The sequence below is a fragment of the Perca flavescens genome, chromosome 1, assembly GCF_004354835.1.
Source record: "Perca flavescens isolate YP-PL-M2 chromosome 1, PFLA_1.0, whole genome shotgun sequence".
In the NCBI taxonomy this organism is placed as follows: domain Eukaryota; kingdom Metazoa; phylum Chordata; class Actinopteri; order Perciformes; family Percidae; genus Perca; species Perca flavescens.
This window is the reverse complement of record NC_041331.1, coordinates 7,957,624-7,979,443: the sequence shown is the minus strand read 5'-3', so window position 1 is coordinate 7,979,443 and position 21,820 is coordinate 7,957,624. Positions and strand designations below refer to the sequence as shown.

The 21,820-nt window shown below is 42.1% G+C and overlaps 1 protein-coding gene across 1 annotated transcript in view; it reads left to right on the top strand.

The window, feature by feature from the left end:
• Window positions 1-20,543: 20,543 nt before the first annotated feature.
• The window catches only part of il16 (interleukin 16), a 32,671-nt gene continuing 31,394 nt past the window's right edge, over window positions 20,544-21,820 (top strand). Inside the window, exons 1-2 of the mRNA XM_028586257.1 lie at window positions 20,544-20,611; window positions 21,563-21,680. Of these exons, the coding sequence (XP_028442058.1) occupies window positions 20,587-20,611; window positions 21,563-21,680 (143 nt within the window). The 5' untranslated portion in view covers window positions 20,544-20,586. The remainder of the gene's footprint in view (window positions 20,612-21,562; window positions 21,681-21,820) is intronic.

The window sequence follows — 21,820 nt, the reverse complement described above, 5'->3', positions numbered from 1 at the left end:
GCTTCAATTTATGGCTGCAATTCTCCAGTCTTGCTATTTATGTCATTTAATGTCTGGAACTGACTTCTTCCCTGACTGTCCAGGTCCCTGATCCTGTGTCACTCTAAGACTAATGATGACTGTCCAGAAGCGAGGCATGCTGGGGAAGTGTCAGATGGGTGCAGGACCTGGGGCCCTGGCTGCAGGACAGACGGGCCCGCTGGGGATCAAACCCGGTACAAAGATACAGAGAACGGACACTGGAGGACAACCCAGCACTCAGCCTTGGAGAGAAGAGGAGGCGCTGAGCCGGATCATCCCAACACACTCCGGGAGAACAAACGGAGCATACGGAGGTCCTTCAGCATCAAGGTACGCTTGCAGGGCAGGGAAGGGGCTAGAAGGGGGGCACAGGGTGGGTTGTTTTATTCTAACTGTCATGATTATTAACAATGTCTCTTCAAATTAAAATAACTTAAGGTGGCCCCATGCTGGCTATTCTACCTGTTGTTCTTTACATAGCTAATAGCTGACATTGTGATATTTAGGCTACTTTATAACCCTGGTAATCTGGATTTCGTAATCTTGAAAAGTTGTTTTCTGGCTTTCTGGAATTGTGACAGACTGAGCCTATAGAAAACATGTATTGTATTCAGATATACAATTTGTTAAAATTGAAAACAAGTAAAATTAATAGTAAATGTCATGTTTTATTTAGCAGAATTACAGCGTATTGTTCCATCCTATCCAATATTTCTTATATTTCTAATCATATTTTCTATGCTGTATTTTGATGAATCACCCCTGCCACAGGAGTTTGCATATAAAATAATCAAAGCATATTCTAGTAATCTACAGTATAATCTATAATCACCGCAATCGTACTTCGATTTAATGGATGTGTGATTGGCCCACTACCGCAGCAGCTAGTGGAGGAGTGGTGATGGCATTTTACACAGCTGAATGCTTTCATTCACATGATGGGTATCCATTGAAGAAGAAAAAAGAGGTACTTTATTGGTATCGGTCACACTTTAGTATGAGGGCACTGGAATTCGAACTGTAAATTTGTAATCTAAAGCTAATGCACTCCAAAGGAACCTTGGAACAATGTCATAGTGATGTGTGTTTTCTATTTTTATTACCGAGAACACATACTGTACTGTTGTTGCCTGCAATCTTTAAATAAAGTAGCTAAACGTTAGGCATTTTCCATATGCATATTGTATATTTGTAAAACATAGTGTTGAATACATTTGGTTAGTCAGTCTCCAGATAGTAATTAAGTTAATTCAATTCATAAGACATTTGTGTTCATATCAAGCAGCCTCTGATTTCATTTCATTATTTTTCTGCACGTTGGGTTCCTACAAAGCTGTGGGTTCCAGACATTGTTTTGTGGTTTGCTTGCAATAACTAAAAAATAATAAACATAATTATTATTATTATTATTATTATTATTATTATCATCATCATCATAATTAAAGGTGCAACATATAACAATAATTAAATTGTTAGAATGAAATGCTAAGTTAAAAGTTACTGAAAAAAGCTACTCTATAGCCCTATGGGAATATTAACCTTCAGTGGTGGAATGTAACTAAGTACATTATCTCCAGTACTGTACTTAAGTACAAATATTGAGGTACCTGTACTTACTCTAGTCTTTCCTTTTCATGCCACTTTCTACTTCTACTCCGCTACATTTCAGAGAGAAATATTGTACTTTTTAACTCCACTACATTCATCTGACAGCTTTAGTTACTAGTTACTTTACACATTAAGATGTCTGCACATAAAACACATGTAGTTTATAAAATTACTATAAATGAAACTGGCCAACAATATAACAGCCTACAAGTCCAGCTGAAATGATTTGACCATTAAACACACAACTGTTTGGATCCTTTCCCGTTTCTAAAATGGGAGGATGTTTCTGCATTGAGTACTTTTACTTTTAATACTTTGAGTACATTTTCCTGATGATACTTATATACTTTTACTTAAGTAACATTTTCAATGCAGGACGTTTACTTGTAACAGAGTATTTTTAAAGTGTGGTATTAGCTCGGGAAAGGGAAGTTTGGGGTCCCCTGCTGGAGCTGCTCCCCCCGCGACCCGACACCGGATAAGCGGACGAAGATGGATGGATGGATGGTATTAGTACTTTTACCTAAGTTAAAGGTCCAGTGTGTTCAGTGTTCAAAATATGTGTTGCCGTTCACAAACTTCACATCAGTTCCAAGTATTCCTTTTGGCTTGAAATTTTACATTTTCATTTGCATGAACTGGGGTAGACACTCCATAATCATGCACCATCTTGAAATACTTTAGCCGGAGCAGTATGTCTTGTATGTCCCTTACTGGACATAAAAGACATACTGCTCTTCCTTTCGTGTTTTTGCTGTCACATGATAAACTCACAGGTGCTGCTAATGCTGCTAATGGGTATCGTAGCTTCCCGGCCCCGGCAAGTTTGAAAAAGGAAACATTGAGGACCACACGTATTCAAAATCCAAATTTCAGGAACAGGAGTCTTCTTCTTCGCCCACAAAAAGAAAAAGGATAATAATAATAAAAGAGCAAGAGACCATCTTTTTGAAGCGTGAAGGCTACCGTAGCTGAAATACATACTTTGAACTGCGTGGCGCGAGAGAGTTGATGGGAGAAATTCCTACACATTGGACCTTTAATGATGTGAATACTTCTTCCACTGCTGGTAACTATCAACAGAAAATGCATGCCAGTCATAGCGAAGACTTTACAGCCGCGGAACAACCCTGACCCTCGCTGAGCTCAGTCATTTAATGGAGCCGTGTTTCCCTCTGGGGATAATTCATGCCACATTGAACATCACTCATTCTTAATCACCTAGCAGACAGAAACCATGTCCAACAGTAGCCATATCACTTGGCTTTTATGTTGATACTAAATCTTTTACAGTCCAACAGAAGTGTATCAATGAATAGAGCCCTGTTTTGTCTCATCAGTTATTGAATTTCTTTGTTCCACATGATAACATGTTCACCTGGGTAATTGCTCCATATTTAAGGAAATTGACGTAAAGGAAATACCTAAGTAGCCATTAAAAGAACACAACCATTCTGTCTGTATTATATCATTCAATAATCCCGTCACATACTGTCCCCTTAAGAGTAATTTTATAATATACATGCAGTGGTAGGATAAACTACTTTTACTTTAGTACTCAAGGCAGGGTTGGTAACTATATCCAATATACACCTTTTTGTATTTTATTTTAAATGGTCTTTTAACCCCGACAGCAATAAATAACTTCTGTGCTCTGAAAAAGAAGTGGAAAAAGATCTGAAACTGCTGTAATCCCGTAAAAACGCTCACCAATCACTGCCTCGCGGTCCGCTTGGAAAGAGCCAATGAAATGCCTCCTTGCCCCGCTCTGCGTACTTTACCCCTCCCGCGTGAGAGCCTGAGCTCAAAGCGCATCGTCACTACCAGAGTTAGTGCAAGTCTACTGCAGATTGGAGGAGAAAACTCTGCCAGCCGCCGCCGCGGTTACTTAGTAACGTCGTTTTGATGAGTGAAATTACGGTCCTTTCCCCGCTTTGCTCTGAGAGTGTGTGGGCAGAGCCCTGAGGGCAGGGGGAGAGATTAGACGGAGTCCCGAGGAGATGCTTCTTTTAAATCTTGTTAGCTTTTCAACATTACCAACCCTGCCTTTAAGCTACCCAGCAGTACAGTGGCCCCGGCAGCCATAATCCTGTACACACTGTGCGTACATTTTGTTCTGTGAGACATGCAAGGCATCAGCATACAGCAGCTCCGTTCTGCTCGCTGCTCTGTTCACAGTATTAATTTATAATAATAATTATACGTTATTTAACCAACAACCTATCCACTATTAATCAGAATGTTCATTTTTATGACTCGATCTGCAGCTAAACAAACGGACAAAGCTAGCATGTTGTTTGAATCATGTGTGTTGACATGGGCATAAACTGAAATTCCAAACACTATGGCCCATTTCATTCACTATTAAAGAAAAAGAACACAGCAGTAATGTTTGACTGTCACCTCACTCAGCCAGATGGTTGATATGCTCATAAAGCTTGCTTTCTACCTCCCAGTATAGAGGTTCCCTTATACCTGTTCACTGTGTGTGTGTGTGTGTGTGTGTGTGTGTGTGTGTCGCTGTAGGAGAGTAGTATCTGGAGGATGTGTGTAGCCACAGGGCCCACTGAGGAGCTGTATGGACCACAAATGGCTGATAACAGCGTCCAGACAGAGGACAAAGGCACTAATGTGGAGCCAGGGAGGAATGGAGGGAACCTAAACAGGTAATAGACACAGTACACATCACAACTCTAAGCGCTTTATTTCTCAGGAATGTGTTAAAAAAAAAATGGTGAAGCTGCACTTATCAGGCTAAATGAGAACGTGTGGTATGAAGAAAAGCATCACTAAAAGCATTGACTTATACTATATAGATGAAGAAATACTGGTGTTTGACATGTTTGACCCAATTTTCACCTGGTATTGCAGTTGAAAATGCACATAGTATGGTCTGCAATCCAAATGGCCAGACCTCATCTATAAGGTTTAGGTTTAAAAGGATTAGACCTAAGCAAACTGCGACCGTTCTTTTTAGATTGAGGACAGAAACCGCTACTGTGGGTTGTATGATCTGCCACCTCTAGGGGCACTAATTTATGAAATGCTCCTATGGGTTATATTAGAGGGTAGGAATAAACGACTGATATAGTTGCATGGTTTAAAGGAGTATGGTCTGGAGGAGTTGTTGATCTGTTCACAATGTGGGCATTACTCCCATTTTCCACTGGGCACATCTGTGCCGCGTTCCGGTTTTGTTGCGCCATACCACACCGGGAGTGTCTCAGAAGCGGAGCGTCTTGCCTGCTTGACTCGCATATTATATTGCCTCTACTTTGTGCTTTACAGAACAATCACGTGTTTATTAAGCTAGTATCTACCACTACCGGAACTAAACAGAGCTGAATTAGCACAACTTTCATGCATTTCTTTCACATCTACTGCAGTCAGATTCACTGTGTTCACTCAGAAGGAATCACTTCACATGGGTAGGCACTTGTAATGACATTTCGAGCATGTTAAGAGGCTAAAAGCACATTTAAAACTTGCCCGGTTTCAGCCTCCTGGGTGCTAATGCTGGCAGGAGGATAACACGGTGTAGGCAACACCGATTGTTTTCGTTTTTCTCGCTACTGACGGCAAACAACAGAGCTACGTGTTGAAATCGACCGGAATTCTCCTTTAAAAATGCCTACTTTTAGGGTTCCATCAAAGCACAATGAGTGTATCAGTGAGGTCTAACAACTGTTTTGAGTGCATTTCCTTTCTCATAAAGCTCTTCTAAAGCCGATTTTCAGAAATATTTAATTTTGCACATTATTTAAATGTATCTTTACTAGCTTGCATTCTTGCATTTAATGTATTTCTTTGCACATTACCGCCACCAACTGTTGATTGGTGGAAAAACAAGAAGCGTTGTAAACACACCCACTTGTAAAAGCATTGCTCCATAGCATTACTAGTGGCAAAAAACTTCACAGGGTACCTTTAATTTAATATCTCAGTGAAAGAACCTTTCATGTTTCTCCAACATTAAATGTGAAATACAAAATATAGTTGACTTTTAGATAGCTATGGCATAAAGAGGGACTTCTAAATCCCATATCAGCCTAACTAATAATATGATGTCATGCATTAAGGTTTGTGCTTGAAGACTTGATTTTCAGCTGTCTCTGTGTTTCTCTTCAGAGGCTGCAGCTTCCCGAGCCCAGACAAGCTGGCACCCTTTAACGGACAATTTGTAAATGGCAGCACTTGGATTGCAGGGGAGGGGATGAGGAGCATTCACATTAAGGCCTTCAGTGAGGTAAGAGCTGCCGACACATTAAATGGACTCTAGTGTGACATGTGTTCCTAATGAAAATCCTACTGTAACCCAGTGTTTGGCAAGTTACTCAGGAAGTGTAATATGTTACTCTTTACATAGTCTATATCCAGGACGTTCCACTTGTTCAGGTGCCCCCGGAAATTCTGCCGGTTGTCCCTCATTTTGGCCAGCTGTAAATCACCTTCTGCTTTCTTTGTGTTGGCATTCTAAACTCCGGTGGATTAATGAGGACTATGGTGAACTGCTCCTCAGATCTCTGCAGGGTAAATCCAGACAGCTAGCTAGACTATCTGTCCAATCTGAGTTTTCTGTTGCACGACTAAAACAACCTTTGAATGTACACATTCCACCAAAACAAGTTCCTTCCCGAGGCTATTTTGCAGAGGCACCGTGGCTCCATCCGGCAATTAGCGCCACCAAAGACAATTGTGATTGGTTTAAAGAAATGCCAATAAACCAGAGCACGTTTTTCTCCCATGCTGGAAGGCTGTGTGGACTAGCCAGACCTTCCTTAGCAGCACTATGGAGGAAGTTCTGGCAATGCGAGACTACACTTTACTTATAACTTAAAAAAAAAAAAGTTGTAAAGGTATGTTAGTTTAGTTTATTTTATTTTTTTTAATGCTTAGTTTTAGTTTAGTTTTTATTAGTTTTAGTATTTTTTTGTAATATGGGTTATTGGTCAAGGGCAAGATTCAAAAAGGTCAGAAAAAGTATTGTGTAATAATAACATACAATTTTAGAAATATTTATTTATTTACATATGATGAGCGCAAATATGTAAAAGTCTACTCGTTCATGTGATGAGCTCATTGGAATTTAAATTGAATTTGAATATATAGATACACATAACAAAATACAATTCTAAATGATCAGATACATGCTCCACATGGAAAGACAGAGCATCCCAGCACTGTGGATGGGTTGAAAGTGACTGACAACCAATTATTTCTGTGTGGGCATGGCATGTTTCTCGTGCTGCAATCTTCCCACACTTGCAGAGACAAGACTCTATAGAGTTCAGTCAGAAACACACACAGAGGAATTTAAAGAATTTGGTCAACAAAAAGAGTAATGTGAGAAGAAGATTACATTTATATGATTTGTAGGCTTCACGGTGATGGTGGAATTTCTGGAAAACACTGAGTCTAGACAAGGTCTATTCCAGACAGGCACAGTCAAGGAATTTGATACATTGTGACATAATGACAAAGCAGGAAGAGCACAGTTTGGGAATCTCTCCAGCTAGTCATAGAAAGTCAAGGAAATGTTATGTAATTTGTAATCTGGTCCTCTGTAAAATCTAAAAAATGTGAGAAAACAAATTTAGTTAAGTAATAACTTAAATTATATATAGTGAGTGTGTTACCGTTACACAAGGACCTGCATTCACCAGAATGAGCAGTGTATACTCATGTATGGGTGTGTCATTTTGGAGCAGAGGTGTTAGAACCGAAGCCAACAGGGTGTGTTTCATTGCTCCTGAGCAGCCATAGAGGCAGTATAAAAGTTTTATTTCTTCCAGGTTTTAGTATTTTTGTCGCTATGGGAGCTTTCCTGCTGGGTAGCATAACGCTTGTCTGGCTGCCAAGTCTATTTGAGTCATTTTTTAGAGGCTGTGGAAACCTGAACAACAGAATGAAGGAGAAATGGAGAAAAGGAGCAGGAGGAAAGAATGTCTAATATGTGACGACTGGGCTCAGCTGATTGTTTTCAATACTGTCTCTGTTTGATTGTTGTTTCTCCCATAAGGGCTCCCTTCAGCAATAACACGTGGTTTCAAAGACTAATTCTTCTATTCTACAGAGGATTAGAGAATTAGAATTGACTTCAAATTGTCAGTTATAAAGCAACATCTAGACAAAATTTGCTACCGTGCAGTAAGCTACTAGTTATACCAGGCCAAGTAAGTATGTATACCATACTTCTACACTATACTGTACTCTACTACCTGTAATATATTATATCGATTCAAACCATAGAGCTCAACAGTGACCGCCCACTTTTTTAACGGCTCTGGTTCTGGAAATGTTTTTCCTCATGTAATTGTTCCATTGACATTTCAACAATTGCTTATATAAAGATGTTGAAGTCTGGAACCTAGCCAACTAGCTATGAGAGGAGTCAGAACCATAAAACATTTGATCTGGCGCAAAAAAAAAATTCGTAAACCGCAAAAAGGCAATGAGGTAAAGAAATTATTAGGGGTGGGAATCACCAGAGGCCTCACGATACATCCATCCATCCATCCATCTTCGTCTGCTTATCCGGTATCGGGTCGCGGGGGGAGCAGCTCCAGCAGGGGACCCCAAACTTCCCTTTCCCGAGCAACATTAACCAGCTCCGACTGGGGGATCCCGAGGCCTTCCCAGGCCAGGTTAGAGATATAATCCCTCCACCTAGTCCTGGGTCTTCCCCGAGGCCTCCTCCCAGCTGGACGTGCCTGGAACACCTCCCTAGGGAGGCGCCCAGGGGGCATCCTTACCAGATGCCCGAATCACCTCAACAGGCTCCTTTCGACGCGAAGGAGCAGCGGCTCTACTCCGAGCTCCTCACGGATGACTGAGCTTCTCACCCTATCTCTAAGGGAGACGCCAGCCACCTTCCTGAGGAAACCCATTTCGGCCGCTTGTACCCTGGATCTCATTCTTTCGGTCATGACCCAGCCTTCATGACCATATGTGAGGGTAGGAACGAAAACTGACTGGTAGATCGAGAGCTTTGCCTTCTGGCTCAGCTCTCTTTTTCGTCTAGCGGTGCGATAAATTGAATGTAATACCGCACCCGCTGCGCCGATTCTCCGACCAATCTCCCGCTCCATTGTCCCCTCACTCGCGAACAAAACCCCAAGGTACTTAAACTCCTTCACTTGGGGTAAGGACTCATTCCCTATCTGGAGTAGGCACTCCATCGGTTTCCTGCTGAGAACCATGGCCTCAGATTTAGAGGTGCTGATCCTCATCCCAACCGCTTCACACTCGGCTGCGAACCGATCCAGTGAGTGCTGAAGGTCGCAGGCCAATGATGCCATCAGGACCACATCATCTGCAAAGAGCAGCGATGAGATCCCCAGCCCACCGAACCGCAACCCCTCCCCACCACGACTACGCCTTGATATCCTGTCCATAAATGTTACAAACAGGATTGGTGACAAAGCGCAGCCCTGTCGGAGGCCAACCCTCACCTGAAACGAGTCCGACTTACTGCCGAGAACCCGGGCACAGCTCTCACTTTGGTCGTACAGAGATTGGATGGCCCTGAGAAGAGACCCCCTCACCCCATACTCCTGTAGCACCTCCCACAGTATCTCCCGGGGGACCCGGTCATACGCCTTTTCCAAATCCACAAAACACATGTAGACCCGAGGTTCGACTATCGGCCGAACCCTCCTTTCCAGCACCTTGGAGTAGACTTTACCAGGGAGGCTGAGAAGTGTGATACTCCTGTAATTGGCACACACCCTCTGGTCCCCCTTTTTAAAAAGGGGAACCACCACCCCGGTCTGCCACTCCTTTGGCACTGTCCCAGACTTCCACGCAATGTTGAAGAGGTGTGTCAACCAGGACAGCCCCTCCACATCCAGAGCCTTGAGCATTTCTGGACGGATCTCATCAATCCCAGGGGCTTTGCCACTGTGGAGTTGTTTGACTACATCAGTGACCTCTGCCTGGGAAATTGACAATGATCCCCCATCATCCTCCAGCTCTGCCTCTAACATAGAGGGCGTATTAGTCAGATTCAGGAGTTCCTCAAAGTGCTCCTTCCACCGCCCTAGTACCTCCTCAGTTGAGGTCAACAGTGTCCCATCCTTACTGTACACAGCTTGGATGGTTCCCTGCTTCCCCCTCCTGAGGTGGCGAACAGTTTTCCAGAAGCACCGAAAGTCCTTCTCCATGTCTTCTCCAAACTTCTCCCACAACCGCTGCTTTGCCTCTTTCACGGCAGAGGCTGCAGCCATTCGGGCCCTTCGGTACCCTGCAACCGCCTCTGGAGTCCTCTGGGATAACATATCCCGGAAAGACTCCTTCTTCAGTCAGACGGCTTCCCTGACCACCGGTGTCTAACGCCCCTTGAGGCACATAAGACCCTAAGACCACAGCTCCTCGCCGCAGCTTCAGCAATGGAAACTTTGAACATTGTCCACTCGGGTTCAATGCCCCCAGCCTCCACAGGGATGCACGAAAAGCTCCGCCGGAGGTGGGAGTTGAAAGTCTGTCAGACAGGTGCCTCCTCCAGACGTTCCCAATTTACCCGCACTACCCGTTTGGGCTTACCAGGTCTGTCCAGAGTCTTCCCCCACCCCCTGACCCAACTCACCACCAGATGGTGATCAGTTGACAGCTCCGCCCCTCTCTTCACCCGAGTGTCCAAAACATACGGCCTCAGATCAGATGAAACGATTATAAAATTGATCATTGACTTTTGGCCTAGGGCGCTCTGGTACCAAGTACACTTATGAGCATCCCTATGTTCGAACATGGTGTTTGTTATAGACAATCCATGACTAGCACAGAAGTCCAACAACAAACAACCACTCTGGTTTAGATCAGGGAAGCCGTTCCTCCCAATCACGCCTCTCCATGTGTCTCCATCATTGCCCACGTGCGCGTTGAAGTCCCCCAGCAGAACAATGGAGTCCCCCACTGGAGCCCCATGCAGGACTCCAGTCAAGGTCTCCAAGAAGGCCGAATACTCCGAACTCCTGTTTGGTGCATATGCATAAACAACAGTCAGAGTTTTCCCCCCCACAACCCGCAGGCGTAGGGAGGCAACCCTCTCATCCACCGGGATAAACTCCAACGTAGCGGCGCTCAGCCGGGGGCTTGTGAGTATCCCCACACCCGCCCGGCGCCTTACACCCTGGGCAACTCCGGAGAAGAAAAGAGTCCAACCCCTATCCAGGAGTATGGTTCCTGAACCGTGACTGTGTGTAGAGGTAAGCCCCACCAGATCTAACCGGTAGCGCTCCACCTCCCGCAACAGTTCCAGCTCCTTCCCCCACAGAGAGGTGACGTTCCACGTCCCCAGAGCCAGCGTCTGCTGCCCGGGTCTGGTCCGTCGAGGCCCCTGACCTTCACTGCCACCCATGTGACAGCGCACCCGACCCCAGCGGTTCCTCCCACAGGTGGTGGGCCCATGGGCTGGAGAGATGGGAGCCACGTAGCTTTTTCAGGCTGTGCCCGGCCGGGCTCCGTGGCAAACCCGGCCACCAGGCGCTCGCCCCCTACTACATATTGTATAAAATGAAATTGCATGTTAAACTCGGCCTACAATAACCTGCGGGCAGCCTAAAGCCTTTACACATACCTTTTTAGTGTATACAAGTGCATAGAATACTAAGCTATTCAATTAATTGTTGGTATGATTTTATAAATCATGTTTTTATGTTGGACAGTGAATCCTTAGGATGAAAAGTATCTGTGGATGGCTACCTTAGTGACTACCTTACCTCGCCAGTAAGCCTATAATCAATTATTTTTTTTATATGCTAATAACTTGTTGGCTTCATGTTAAGACATTTAAATTTAGTTAAAGATCTCTGTTGCAAAGAAACAAGTAAGGCAGTGTGCAGGAGTTTCTTTGCAACTTTTGACTTACTAATCCGCCTCCGACACACCTGTCTCACGTTATAGATAGAAAAATTAACAATAATTTGGCGGCCCCCCTGCAGTAACTCTGAGGACCCCCTAGGGGCTCCGGACCCCCTGTTGAAGATCTCTGGTTTAGACATTATGGGTGATAATCAAAATCCTTATGAAGAAAATTAATGGGATTTTTACTTGTGGAACCACACTGTTGAGCTATGAAAGCCCCGCCCACCGCATGATCGGTACCACAATTTTCCGGATCGGCAGCTTGTATATCTAGTTCTGAGTTATTTACATTGTTGGTAGTGCATCCCCTCAGGCAGCAGTGAAAATGACGAAAAATGAAGATACAAGATACAAAGACCATGTGAACTGATAAATGGTTGAAGGGGACTTTAAGGATACATTCCGCCATTGGCTAGCCTGTGCGTTGGGCAACAGTTGAAATGTTTCTATTCACTGGTGTTTTGTGTTTTTTAGGACATTTCCACATGTGAAGACACCCTCCATTCAGTCAATCTGACTACAAACCCACAGCACCCGGCCGTTATTTCCCCAGCTGACTCTCTGTCATTGCCTGGATACACAGATGAAAAACTTCTAGCCAACATCAACCACCTCAAGGTAAACTAATCTTTCATCAAAGTGTATTCTGATCCACTATTCAATTTATAATGATGTCATCATCAGGGGTGAAATATGCTTTTGTAATGATTGTAATGATTGAAGCTCTTAAAAAAATATGAATTTCAATGGGATTATGCAAACTGAGAATATTTTATTTCCTCATTTGGAAAAAAAAGGGCTCAAGCAGCACTACACCCATGGTCATGGTTATGGCAATCTCACACTGGGGAAGAACAAAACTGTCTTTCTGTGTCTCTTTGACATAAGTCAAGTCAAAGTGTGTGTGTGTGTGTGTGTGTGTGTGTGTGTGTGTGTGTGTGTAGTTACCCATTCCAGAGGTGAATGAGGAGAGTTGCTGGGACACGGAGAAGTTCGAGCAGAGCCCACCAGGACAGATGGGCAGCAATAGAACGCGCTCCAATTCAACCAGTGTGTATCATACAGGTTTCACTCAATAGTAAAATTACCAATCATCTATCATCTACATCTATTAACTCTGCTGCCTTTCACCTTGCATGCCAGTGGGTCAGATGTGTGTAGAAAGCTGCACAGACAGAAGCAGGCTAGTGTCGGTTCTGCTCCGACGGGATAGCTTTTAGAGTGTATAGTAATGACAGATGGTAGAAGGAGAGAAGCAGGGATGGGAATATTGGTTGTAATATGTTTATTGTCTTCAGGGAGGTGTGAGGCCAGGGGGTAATATCCTTTCAGCAGCGGGAAGCCACACCGCTTATGGGAAATGAGGTCCTAATTGTGAGAAATGCTGCGCTTACAGTTTCAATGGTGTGAGATTGAACTGAACAGATTGTGAATGGTAGAGTATATTTATAATGATGCAAAGAATGGCAGCTAGCTTGACTGAGAGAGATACTCACAGTGATCAGGAAAATAACTCCTGTACATTGTTATCCAAGCCAATACATCGCTTCACTTTGATTGGCCACACAATGGCCTGCAGTCAGTAGAATTAGTTTTCATCACAGCATGGAGAAAAGCATTCGGTACACAGTAGGTCACAGCTAGGATTGGGCATCGAGAACTGGTTCCAACTTAGAATTTTTTAAAATATAATATATATAATTATAACAATAACAAATAATCTTTGCCCTTTTGGTCATGAATTTGCTGACCATTGATCCAACTGATGGGGGAGCCTGCATGCGAGCTGCTGTACCAGACAATTTTTTTTTTATCAGAAATTAAATACAATAATATTACAAATGAAAGGAAAACTCCTTTGAGCATAATAATACAAAAATGTATGCCAACACACAAAACATGTTTCTATTTTGCTCGTCCCTCTGTGCATGATCAAATATAGAATCAGTTTATTAAACTGTATTTCATGGGTTTTGCTTCCCCCTGATGGTCTGAATGCTGGCTCTGGGTCTGTCTTCTACCATGTAATGGTTGAACGGCTCATTGTGATGACACTGTGTGTATCAGCAGGTGTCCATCCTTACTGGATTGGGGATCTGGACAGCATCATCATGAAGACCCCAGAGCTGTATAGCAGTCATCCTCAAGGGAATGGTGGTTTCTATGGAAACAGGAAGTCTCTGTCCCAACAGCTGGAGTTTCCTCACACCGCTACACAAGTACTTGATTTTTCTGATATTACAAACAGAATACATTAAAGATCACACCTGGTGCCACACATCATTCATTAATCGTTGAAGTAATTCATTGTGTTCCTCCTAAGAAAAATGGAGGCTGAATAGGCAAATACAATAAACCAATACATAAACTGACACCAGTTTTATCTGTAGGTCCATTTGAGTGTTGGAGCTGATTTATTCTCTGCTGGAAGTCAATAGTGTAACATCATGTCTCCACCAGACATGTCTGACACCCCTGGTGACCCAACTGGGATATTTGATGTAGTCTGAAAAGTTCAACAGACTTGATGTTCACAGACTTGACTTCAGTAAAGTTGATTCTTCACAGGACTACCAACTTGCCAAAGTGAGCAACTGCTCTAGTGCCACCACTAGAGCCCAATCAATTACACAATCAGGTCATTGAAGTGGGCCCTGCTTTATTTTGCTTAATTATTGAATGTTTTTAAATGACTTGATATTTAATCAAATGACTGCAGGCCAGTAACTGACTGGGGACTGTTAACTAACTTGTGGTAAACAGTGAAATTAACGTATTTGAAATGATAAAGTGGTCAAACATGGCACTGAACCACAGTCTCCATTATTAAAAAAAGAAAAAGTACAATCATGAAATACATACTACTTAGATATTATTGTAGCTGATTTTGTGCTGAATACAAAAAAAAAGTCATGGCACTATACTGCTTACATTTGTTCAGATTGACAACATTGTTGCAATTAGTGCAGTCAAAATCATCTGTCTACAAAAATGCTCTCAGACCTCAGGGGGTTAATAGGGGCCCAGCAGCATATGTTTTGTTATGGGGCCCCCCAGCAGATGAATCCGGCCATAATTGGAGCAGGAAGCTCACAGGAGTCAGTCTGATCTATTACAGAGAACAGTCGGCAGCCTGGCAGTTCTCTAAATTATTAAGTTCAATCTGTGGTTCTTACAGTTAGTTTAGGTAAAACAAAGGTCAAGATGTTATTACTGACTGGTCGTAAATAATTCAATCATGATATAATTAATAATGAATGTGTGTCACATGTTGCTCCTCCCCAGCCTGTTCCCCGTCCCTCCCGCTCTCTCAGCTCTGCCCAGCTGCTACACTCCTGCAACAACGTGCAAGCCTTCATCATCTGTAATGTTGTGCTGATGAAGGGCCACGGCAAGGTAGGAACCACACACCACCACCAAAACTCACTTTTTTTTAGAGGAAATAACTCTTCATACCAGCAGGCGGCAGTAATGTACTTGTCAATCAGAAAAGGGATACCAGATATACAGTCCTCTATGATACAACAAGACAGCATTTGACTGAATCAGCCACGTGTCGACATAGTTAGGTTTAGGCGTGAGGAGTGGGGATTGGTCAGGATAAGCTAATCAGAGGCAGAATACAGTGGCGCACGAAGCACGTCCTTTGACGTTGACATGTATTTTCATGCTACACTGGTTACAGGAAATGAGCCAAACAAAGTTGTCACTCAACTGCAATGTGCTTTTCTATGCCGTGACAAGAGTGTGTGAAAGAAACATACATTTTTGTTAAATTTGACTAATTTAGTGGTCAGCTGGCCGGCTAGTTATCTAGTGTGAGTAACGTTACATTCCGGTACGATGCACACAGACATCGTAGCTTCAGCGAGACGTCATCCGTGCGACTTTGAAGTGTTTAGTCTTTCTAATGACGTATTTTCACAGTCTTATACTTCAACAGTTTAACGATAAAACAAGACCTTCTTGACTTGCAAAATTATCTTTGAAAATGAAGAACATCATATGTGTAATCCATGGTTTAATTTTAAAGGGATCAAAAAATAATTTGTCTTTCCCCATTTACCACCATTCATGTTTTTTCCAAATTAAGGTCCCATGGCAGTCCACTGGAAGGGAAGGGATTTTGCCTCTCTAGTATACATCCATGACTAATTTTCTTAAGTTGAACGGCCAATCACAGTGATCCTCTCACCCACAGCTCAACAGCTATTCAACAATACACTTTTGTTGATATTATGATAAATGGGGTGTAAATAGTGCCTTTAGTTTTTCATAGTTTATATAGTAGCTGCTCATAATGCATAACATTCTAGTTCAAAGAATGATCTTGACACACTGGTCATTGGTCCACTTGTTAGCTTTTTCCAGAGCTTTCAACTGCATTTCAAGTTCTTCATCAGCAAATGGAGTTTGCTCAGTGTCAGCAGGAACAACTTCAATATCTTTACACTGTGTGTGAGCAAACTCCATTAGCTTCTGCTCTTTACATTAACTACTCTTTCCGAGGTCAAGAATTAACTTTGACACTAAACTAGTGCTAGTATTGATTTACTTCTCCTCTCTGTACCAATTATGTACATACCAGTGTTAGCCAAAATGTAAAACTGTTCCTTTAATTATGATTATGATAGATAAGATCCAGGAATGTTGGACCGGGATACATGATAACCTATGTCGGATTGCAGGGACCCAGGTCCCATTCAGACCGAGATTATTTGTTCTGGGAGATGGGTCATTTCTAAGCGGGATGGATAAGCATATAAGAAGCTGGGTCCAGACTAGTTTAATGATAGCCAGACAGATTCTTTTAAGAGGATGGAAGAATGAAGGGGTGCCGTCAATCCAGGAGTGGGCTTGTGAGATGACTAGGTAAATGATTGGCCAGGTAGGATGTCTATACTAGAAAATGGCGAAAGTATTTGAACTTTCTGGAGGGCTCTTAAGAAGCTTTGTGCTGGGGAGAGATGTGTATGATAGGCTTATGGTGTTGTTATTTACATATGTTAATTTGGTTTATTGTCTATTATATTACTATTTTGTTGAATGGTCATATTGTAGCTAATGTCATCCTTTCTTGATTTATGTCTGGGTGGGTGGTGATGATGAATAAGGGGGAGGCGGGGGGGAGGGGGGGTGTTCATGTTGCAAATTGTATGTTTTTTATGTTGTTAGAAAAATCACAAAAAAGGTTTTGATTGTATTGTTGTCGATGTTAATCAGTAATAATGCTATTAATAATAATTGTTCTGCTGTTCCCAGGGTCTGGGCTTCAGTATAGTGGGCGGGAGGGACAGCATGTATGGACCAATGGGGATCTATGTGAAGACCATCTTCCCTGGAGGAGCAGCAGCTGCTGATGGACGGCTGCAGGAAGGTGAGGGACAACATGCTGCACACAAAGTTCATACACACACTTTAGGACAAGTGTTTGAGTCAAGGATGTCCTGATCACTATGAAGTGGCTTTCAGTTTGTGTTGATTGGACAAAAGTGTTTTCACCACACCTGCTGTCGTAAAGGTCTTTTCTTATTTTCTTATATTACTGAGTTAGCGTTACCGGGAGGTCATACAGTTGCGATGAATATTTTGCTCGGACAGAAAATCCTTCATTTACAATACGAGAATACGTTAGAATACATAAATAAGTGTTGCACAGGGTAACTTAGCCTACTTTGGATGTATCGTGAGCTAAACCGGGTATCATTGTCAGTGTGTCACGAGTCAAAGCATTAAGAAATTGTTGTAGCAACCAACGTAATAATAATTTAGATTAATAGCGCATTTCATGAAACACAAGGACGCTTTACACAAGTAATGTTACAGGGGGACAAGGGGAAAGAAAATAGTAGACCAATACAAACACGGACTAAAAGGAATAAAACCTCCGCGCTAAATGGAAGGGGGGCGTAATTTAATGTAGGTTACTGACAACCACATCATGCATTTTAAAAGTACTTTATGAGTCAAATAGACTTATTACATACCTGAGGGCCAATTCGGGGTGGGTTTTGAATCATTTACAATCCCATAATTGTCTCCATCTGTTGAAAACCCGACCAAGATTGACTTGGTTTTGCCATAGTCTTTCACTTTCCCTTTCAGCTTTTAGTTGTTCTTCCTTTATTTTCCTTCTTTCCTGTGATGGCCCTGCCCCAGTATCTGCCACAACTAGGGGAGAGTGGGGGCAGTTGCAACACTTTTTACATTTCTCAGCAACCGTTTGTATTAGAAAAACAAAAAATATATATTTTAAACCCATATATGTCACCTACCTGCCCATACTGCTGCAACATGTGTACATATGATAATATGGAAGTAATTTGTACTTAAATGGACCCTGAAAAATATTTATTTATTTTTTATTTATTTGAGACCAGAGTTATTAAACCACTGAATTGCATTTTATGTCAATTTTATCTAATTGTCATTATTGTTGTCATGAGGGACAGTTGCAACACCATGTGTGGACAGTTGCATAGGGGGACAGTTGCAACACATCGTCCCCCCCCAAAAAGCCATCTTAAAACTAGTGATGCTAGCCTAACACATTACCTTTAACATATGGTACTTAAGTCTGTTAAGAGACTGCACATTCAAGCTATATAACGATAAAGATCAATACTTAAAACAGTTTAGACAGTATAACAAAAAATCTGGTCGTAAAAAAAAAGTTACTTTTTCAACTTGACCAGACAGATGGAGGGTCCTACTGAGCATGTGCATTAGGAGTTTCATGACTCTAGCTCATTCCTGATTGGAGAAATCAGCAATGTTGCAACTGCCACACGTTGCAACCGTCCGCACTCTCCACTACAACAGATAACTTCTAAAATGAAATTAAAATACAATAAGGCCTATATAAAGAAATCTACTGCTACCTTTTACCTGGCTGAATACAATAATGCAGGCTTTTCCCGTGTTATACCGAAATCTGTGACCCATCAGAATGTGTGCTCTGTAGCGCTACCTGCACTACCTTTTGGGCAGGGACATTAATAAAAACTATATACTGTAAAAATAGTGTTCTTTTCACTGTTAGTCTCGCTTGCTGTAACAGGTCATTTATTATCATCAGATGAAAACATTTAAAAGTTACATATATTAACTTTAAAGTCAATCGTCCCATGTTTGAATGCAGTGTTAACGGACAGTATTTTCCCTCAATATTATCATATTGAGATAAAGACATTTACCCTAAAATAACTACTTTTACTTTTCAGATGAAATAAAACAGGGATATTAATAGTCATAGTACAGACACATTTGGAAAGGTCTTTACTTCATTCAGGGTAAGGCAATAGGAGACACTCCTCTTGAGTTTTATTGCATCCAAGCTCCACAGTCATGATAAAAACAGTGAATATATTCACATATTTAAATGTGATAAAAATGATGGAAACACTTTACCATCAGTCTTATCCATATCAGATTTCTACATTGTGTCAGCTGATATGTCACAGAGTATAGATGCAGCCTTTAATGCTCTCAGATCTTCTGTTTCTTTGTCTGCATAGGTGATGAGATCCTGGAGCTGAATGGAGAGTCATTACATGGTCTGACTCATGATGAAGCCCTGCACAAGTTCAAAGTATGGCAACTACATTATGATCCTACTAGTCTCACATTGCCAGACCTTCCTCCACAGCGCTGCAGAGGAAAGTCTGGCTAGTCCACACAGCATTCTGGCATGGGAGAAAAACATGTTCTGGTTGATTGGCATTTCTTTAAACCAATCACAATCGTCTTGGGCGGTGCTTAGTGCCGGACGGAGACACGGTGCCTCTCCAAAATAGCCTCGAGAAGGAACTTGTTTTGGTGGAACATGTACGTTCAAAAGTTGTTTTAGTCGTGCAACAGAAAACTCAGATTGGACAGATTTACCCTGCAGAGATATGAGGAGCAGTCAACCATAGTCCTCATAAATCCACCAAATTTAGAACACCAACACAAAGAAAGCGGAAGGTAACTAAATGAGGGAAATCTGGCGGAATTTCCGGCGGCAACGGAGCAATCCTGGAAATGAAACATAGTTGATATAGACTATGATCCTACTAACAGTGTTCCTCTCAGTGCAGGGTTTTTTATAATCAAAATAAAGCGCCATAAAGTGTCAAATCATAACAGAAGTTATCTCAAGACTCTTTTCCAAAGCTCATTTGTGCATCACATCTTCAACAAAGGATCAACCCCATTAACAACAAAAACAAGCAGCCAGCCAACATTTTTCTGCAGGTGTTCTGACCTCTCTGAAGTAAATTAAGAAAGAGTTTGGCTTTTTAACATAATTGTGTGTGTAGCAGTGCCCCCTTGTTACTAACCAGCAGCAGCAGCTTTAGCTTAAGTTTCACTTTTAGTTGTAAATTTCCATCAGAAGTCAATTGATTGTGCTGCAGAGCAGAGTGCCAGTGCTGTTTTCTCCTGCTGCATTTTTCATTCCCACATTGTTGCCTTGGACACTATTTGTCCCTAAGTACTGTATATATTACTACATTTTTTTTAAAAAGGAATTGTTCTTGGTATATCTGTTGTTTATTGGAGTTTTCTAATGTCAAATCACTAAATTGATAGTTAGCATGGCTTTTAGTTATGACTCAGCATTTTCTGTTGCTATAAGTGTGGGTTTGCACTATACTTTGGATATCTGTATTGGTTTCATCTCATTTCTGTTTGTCTTTTGCTTTTTGTTACAGTTTTACAGTATAACAATAAGGAAAGTAAAGTTTCTTCGTCAAACCCCAAGAAAAGTTACGCCTTGTGTTTTTTGGAGAACTTTACACTGTTAGCTAACTGTCGACCTTTGAAGAAGCAACTCATTGCAAGGACAGTATAGTATACATTTAGCATTGATTTGAAATATGAAATGTCTCTGTGCAGCAGATCCGAAAGGGCCTGCTGACGGTGGTGGTGAGGACCAGCCTGCGTGTGGGTGCCCTGAGGGGCCCAGCACAGGCCGCTCAGCTGTGCAGGTCCCGCTCCCTCAGCTCCACCACGGGCATGGCCCGGGTCAGCGCCGACATGGGAGACTACAACTACCTTAACAACACGCCGAGTGTCCCGGGCCATCCTGGGCCTGCTAAGCCCAGAGACCGCGTCATGATGGAGATCATCCTGCAGAAAGGTCAGCCACGGTGGACAGTAGGGTTCAGAATCAGAATCTGAATCAGGTTTATTGCCAAGCAAGTAACACTTAACAAGGAATTTGCCTTGGTGGTTGGTGCATACATAAACAAACATATTAAATATTAATATAAAATAAACAATAAATACAGAAACAAATACAAAATAGCTGTTTAACATTAAGAAAAAAGAGGCTGAATGGTTTAGTGCAGGATGTCCAACATGTTTAGGATATATTCAGAAATCAACCTGGTTTTAAAAAAAACATGTTTTATTTGCTATCTTATGGAGAAATACTACCCACAATCCTAAGCGTAACAGCTACGTCCCTGATTGGTCTAACTCGCTGTTACTGTGAAAATGTTTACCGTACCCGCTCAAACGGCTAGAGCGAGCTTCTATGATAGTTTCTGTACACACTCTTGTACCTTTGCCTTTTTTGCTGTTTTCAAAATGTTCTTTTGCGCCAAATCAAATGCTTGGTTCCAGGCTTAAAACTCTTTATCTTTATATAATGAAACGTCAACAGAGATATTTAACGTTTGCATGTCTTCCCCTTCGCTATCCCCTTTTGTGATTAAAAGCAAAAATGCCCAAAAAAACAATAAAATAAAAGTAAAAAGGGGCCGTCACTGTCGTGCTCTATTAGATAGATAGATAGATAACAACATTATGTCACTGGGACATCTGATTGGTTATTCACCTGTTACCCACATTCCTTATCTTCAAACTCCTCACTCACAGTCGATAATGCAGGCTTTCTGCTGTAAAGCCATGAATCAGTCTTCACAAAGGTGGTTATGGGGCCTCGCCTCGCACTCCCCACCACTAGTAAACTGACAGGTAGTCTGTGTGTGGAATCTTTAGAAATCAAACAGCCACCTTTAATGATAGACAGTATCATAATAAATCCTATCCTAATAAACCTTTATATGCGTGTGTGATTTCCCAGAGGCCGGTGTTGGTCTGGGTATTGGACTGTGCTGTGTTCCATCTGGTGACGGCTGCCCTGGGATCTACATCCACACCCTCTCTCCTGGGTCAGTCGCACACATGGATGGCAGACTGCGGTGAGGATCACTAACTACAGGGCTGTATACATGGTTGGAAAGATGCCTACTGTACTAAAATGCAACAGTACAGTAAGGTATAGCAGGCATTTAGCATTGATTTTTGACTAGGTTTTTGTGAAGAAATACAATTTAGTCAG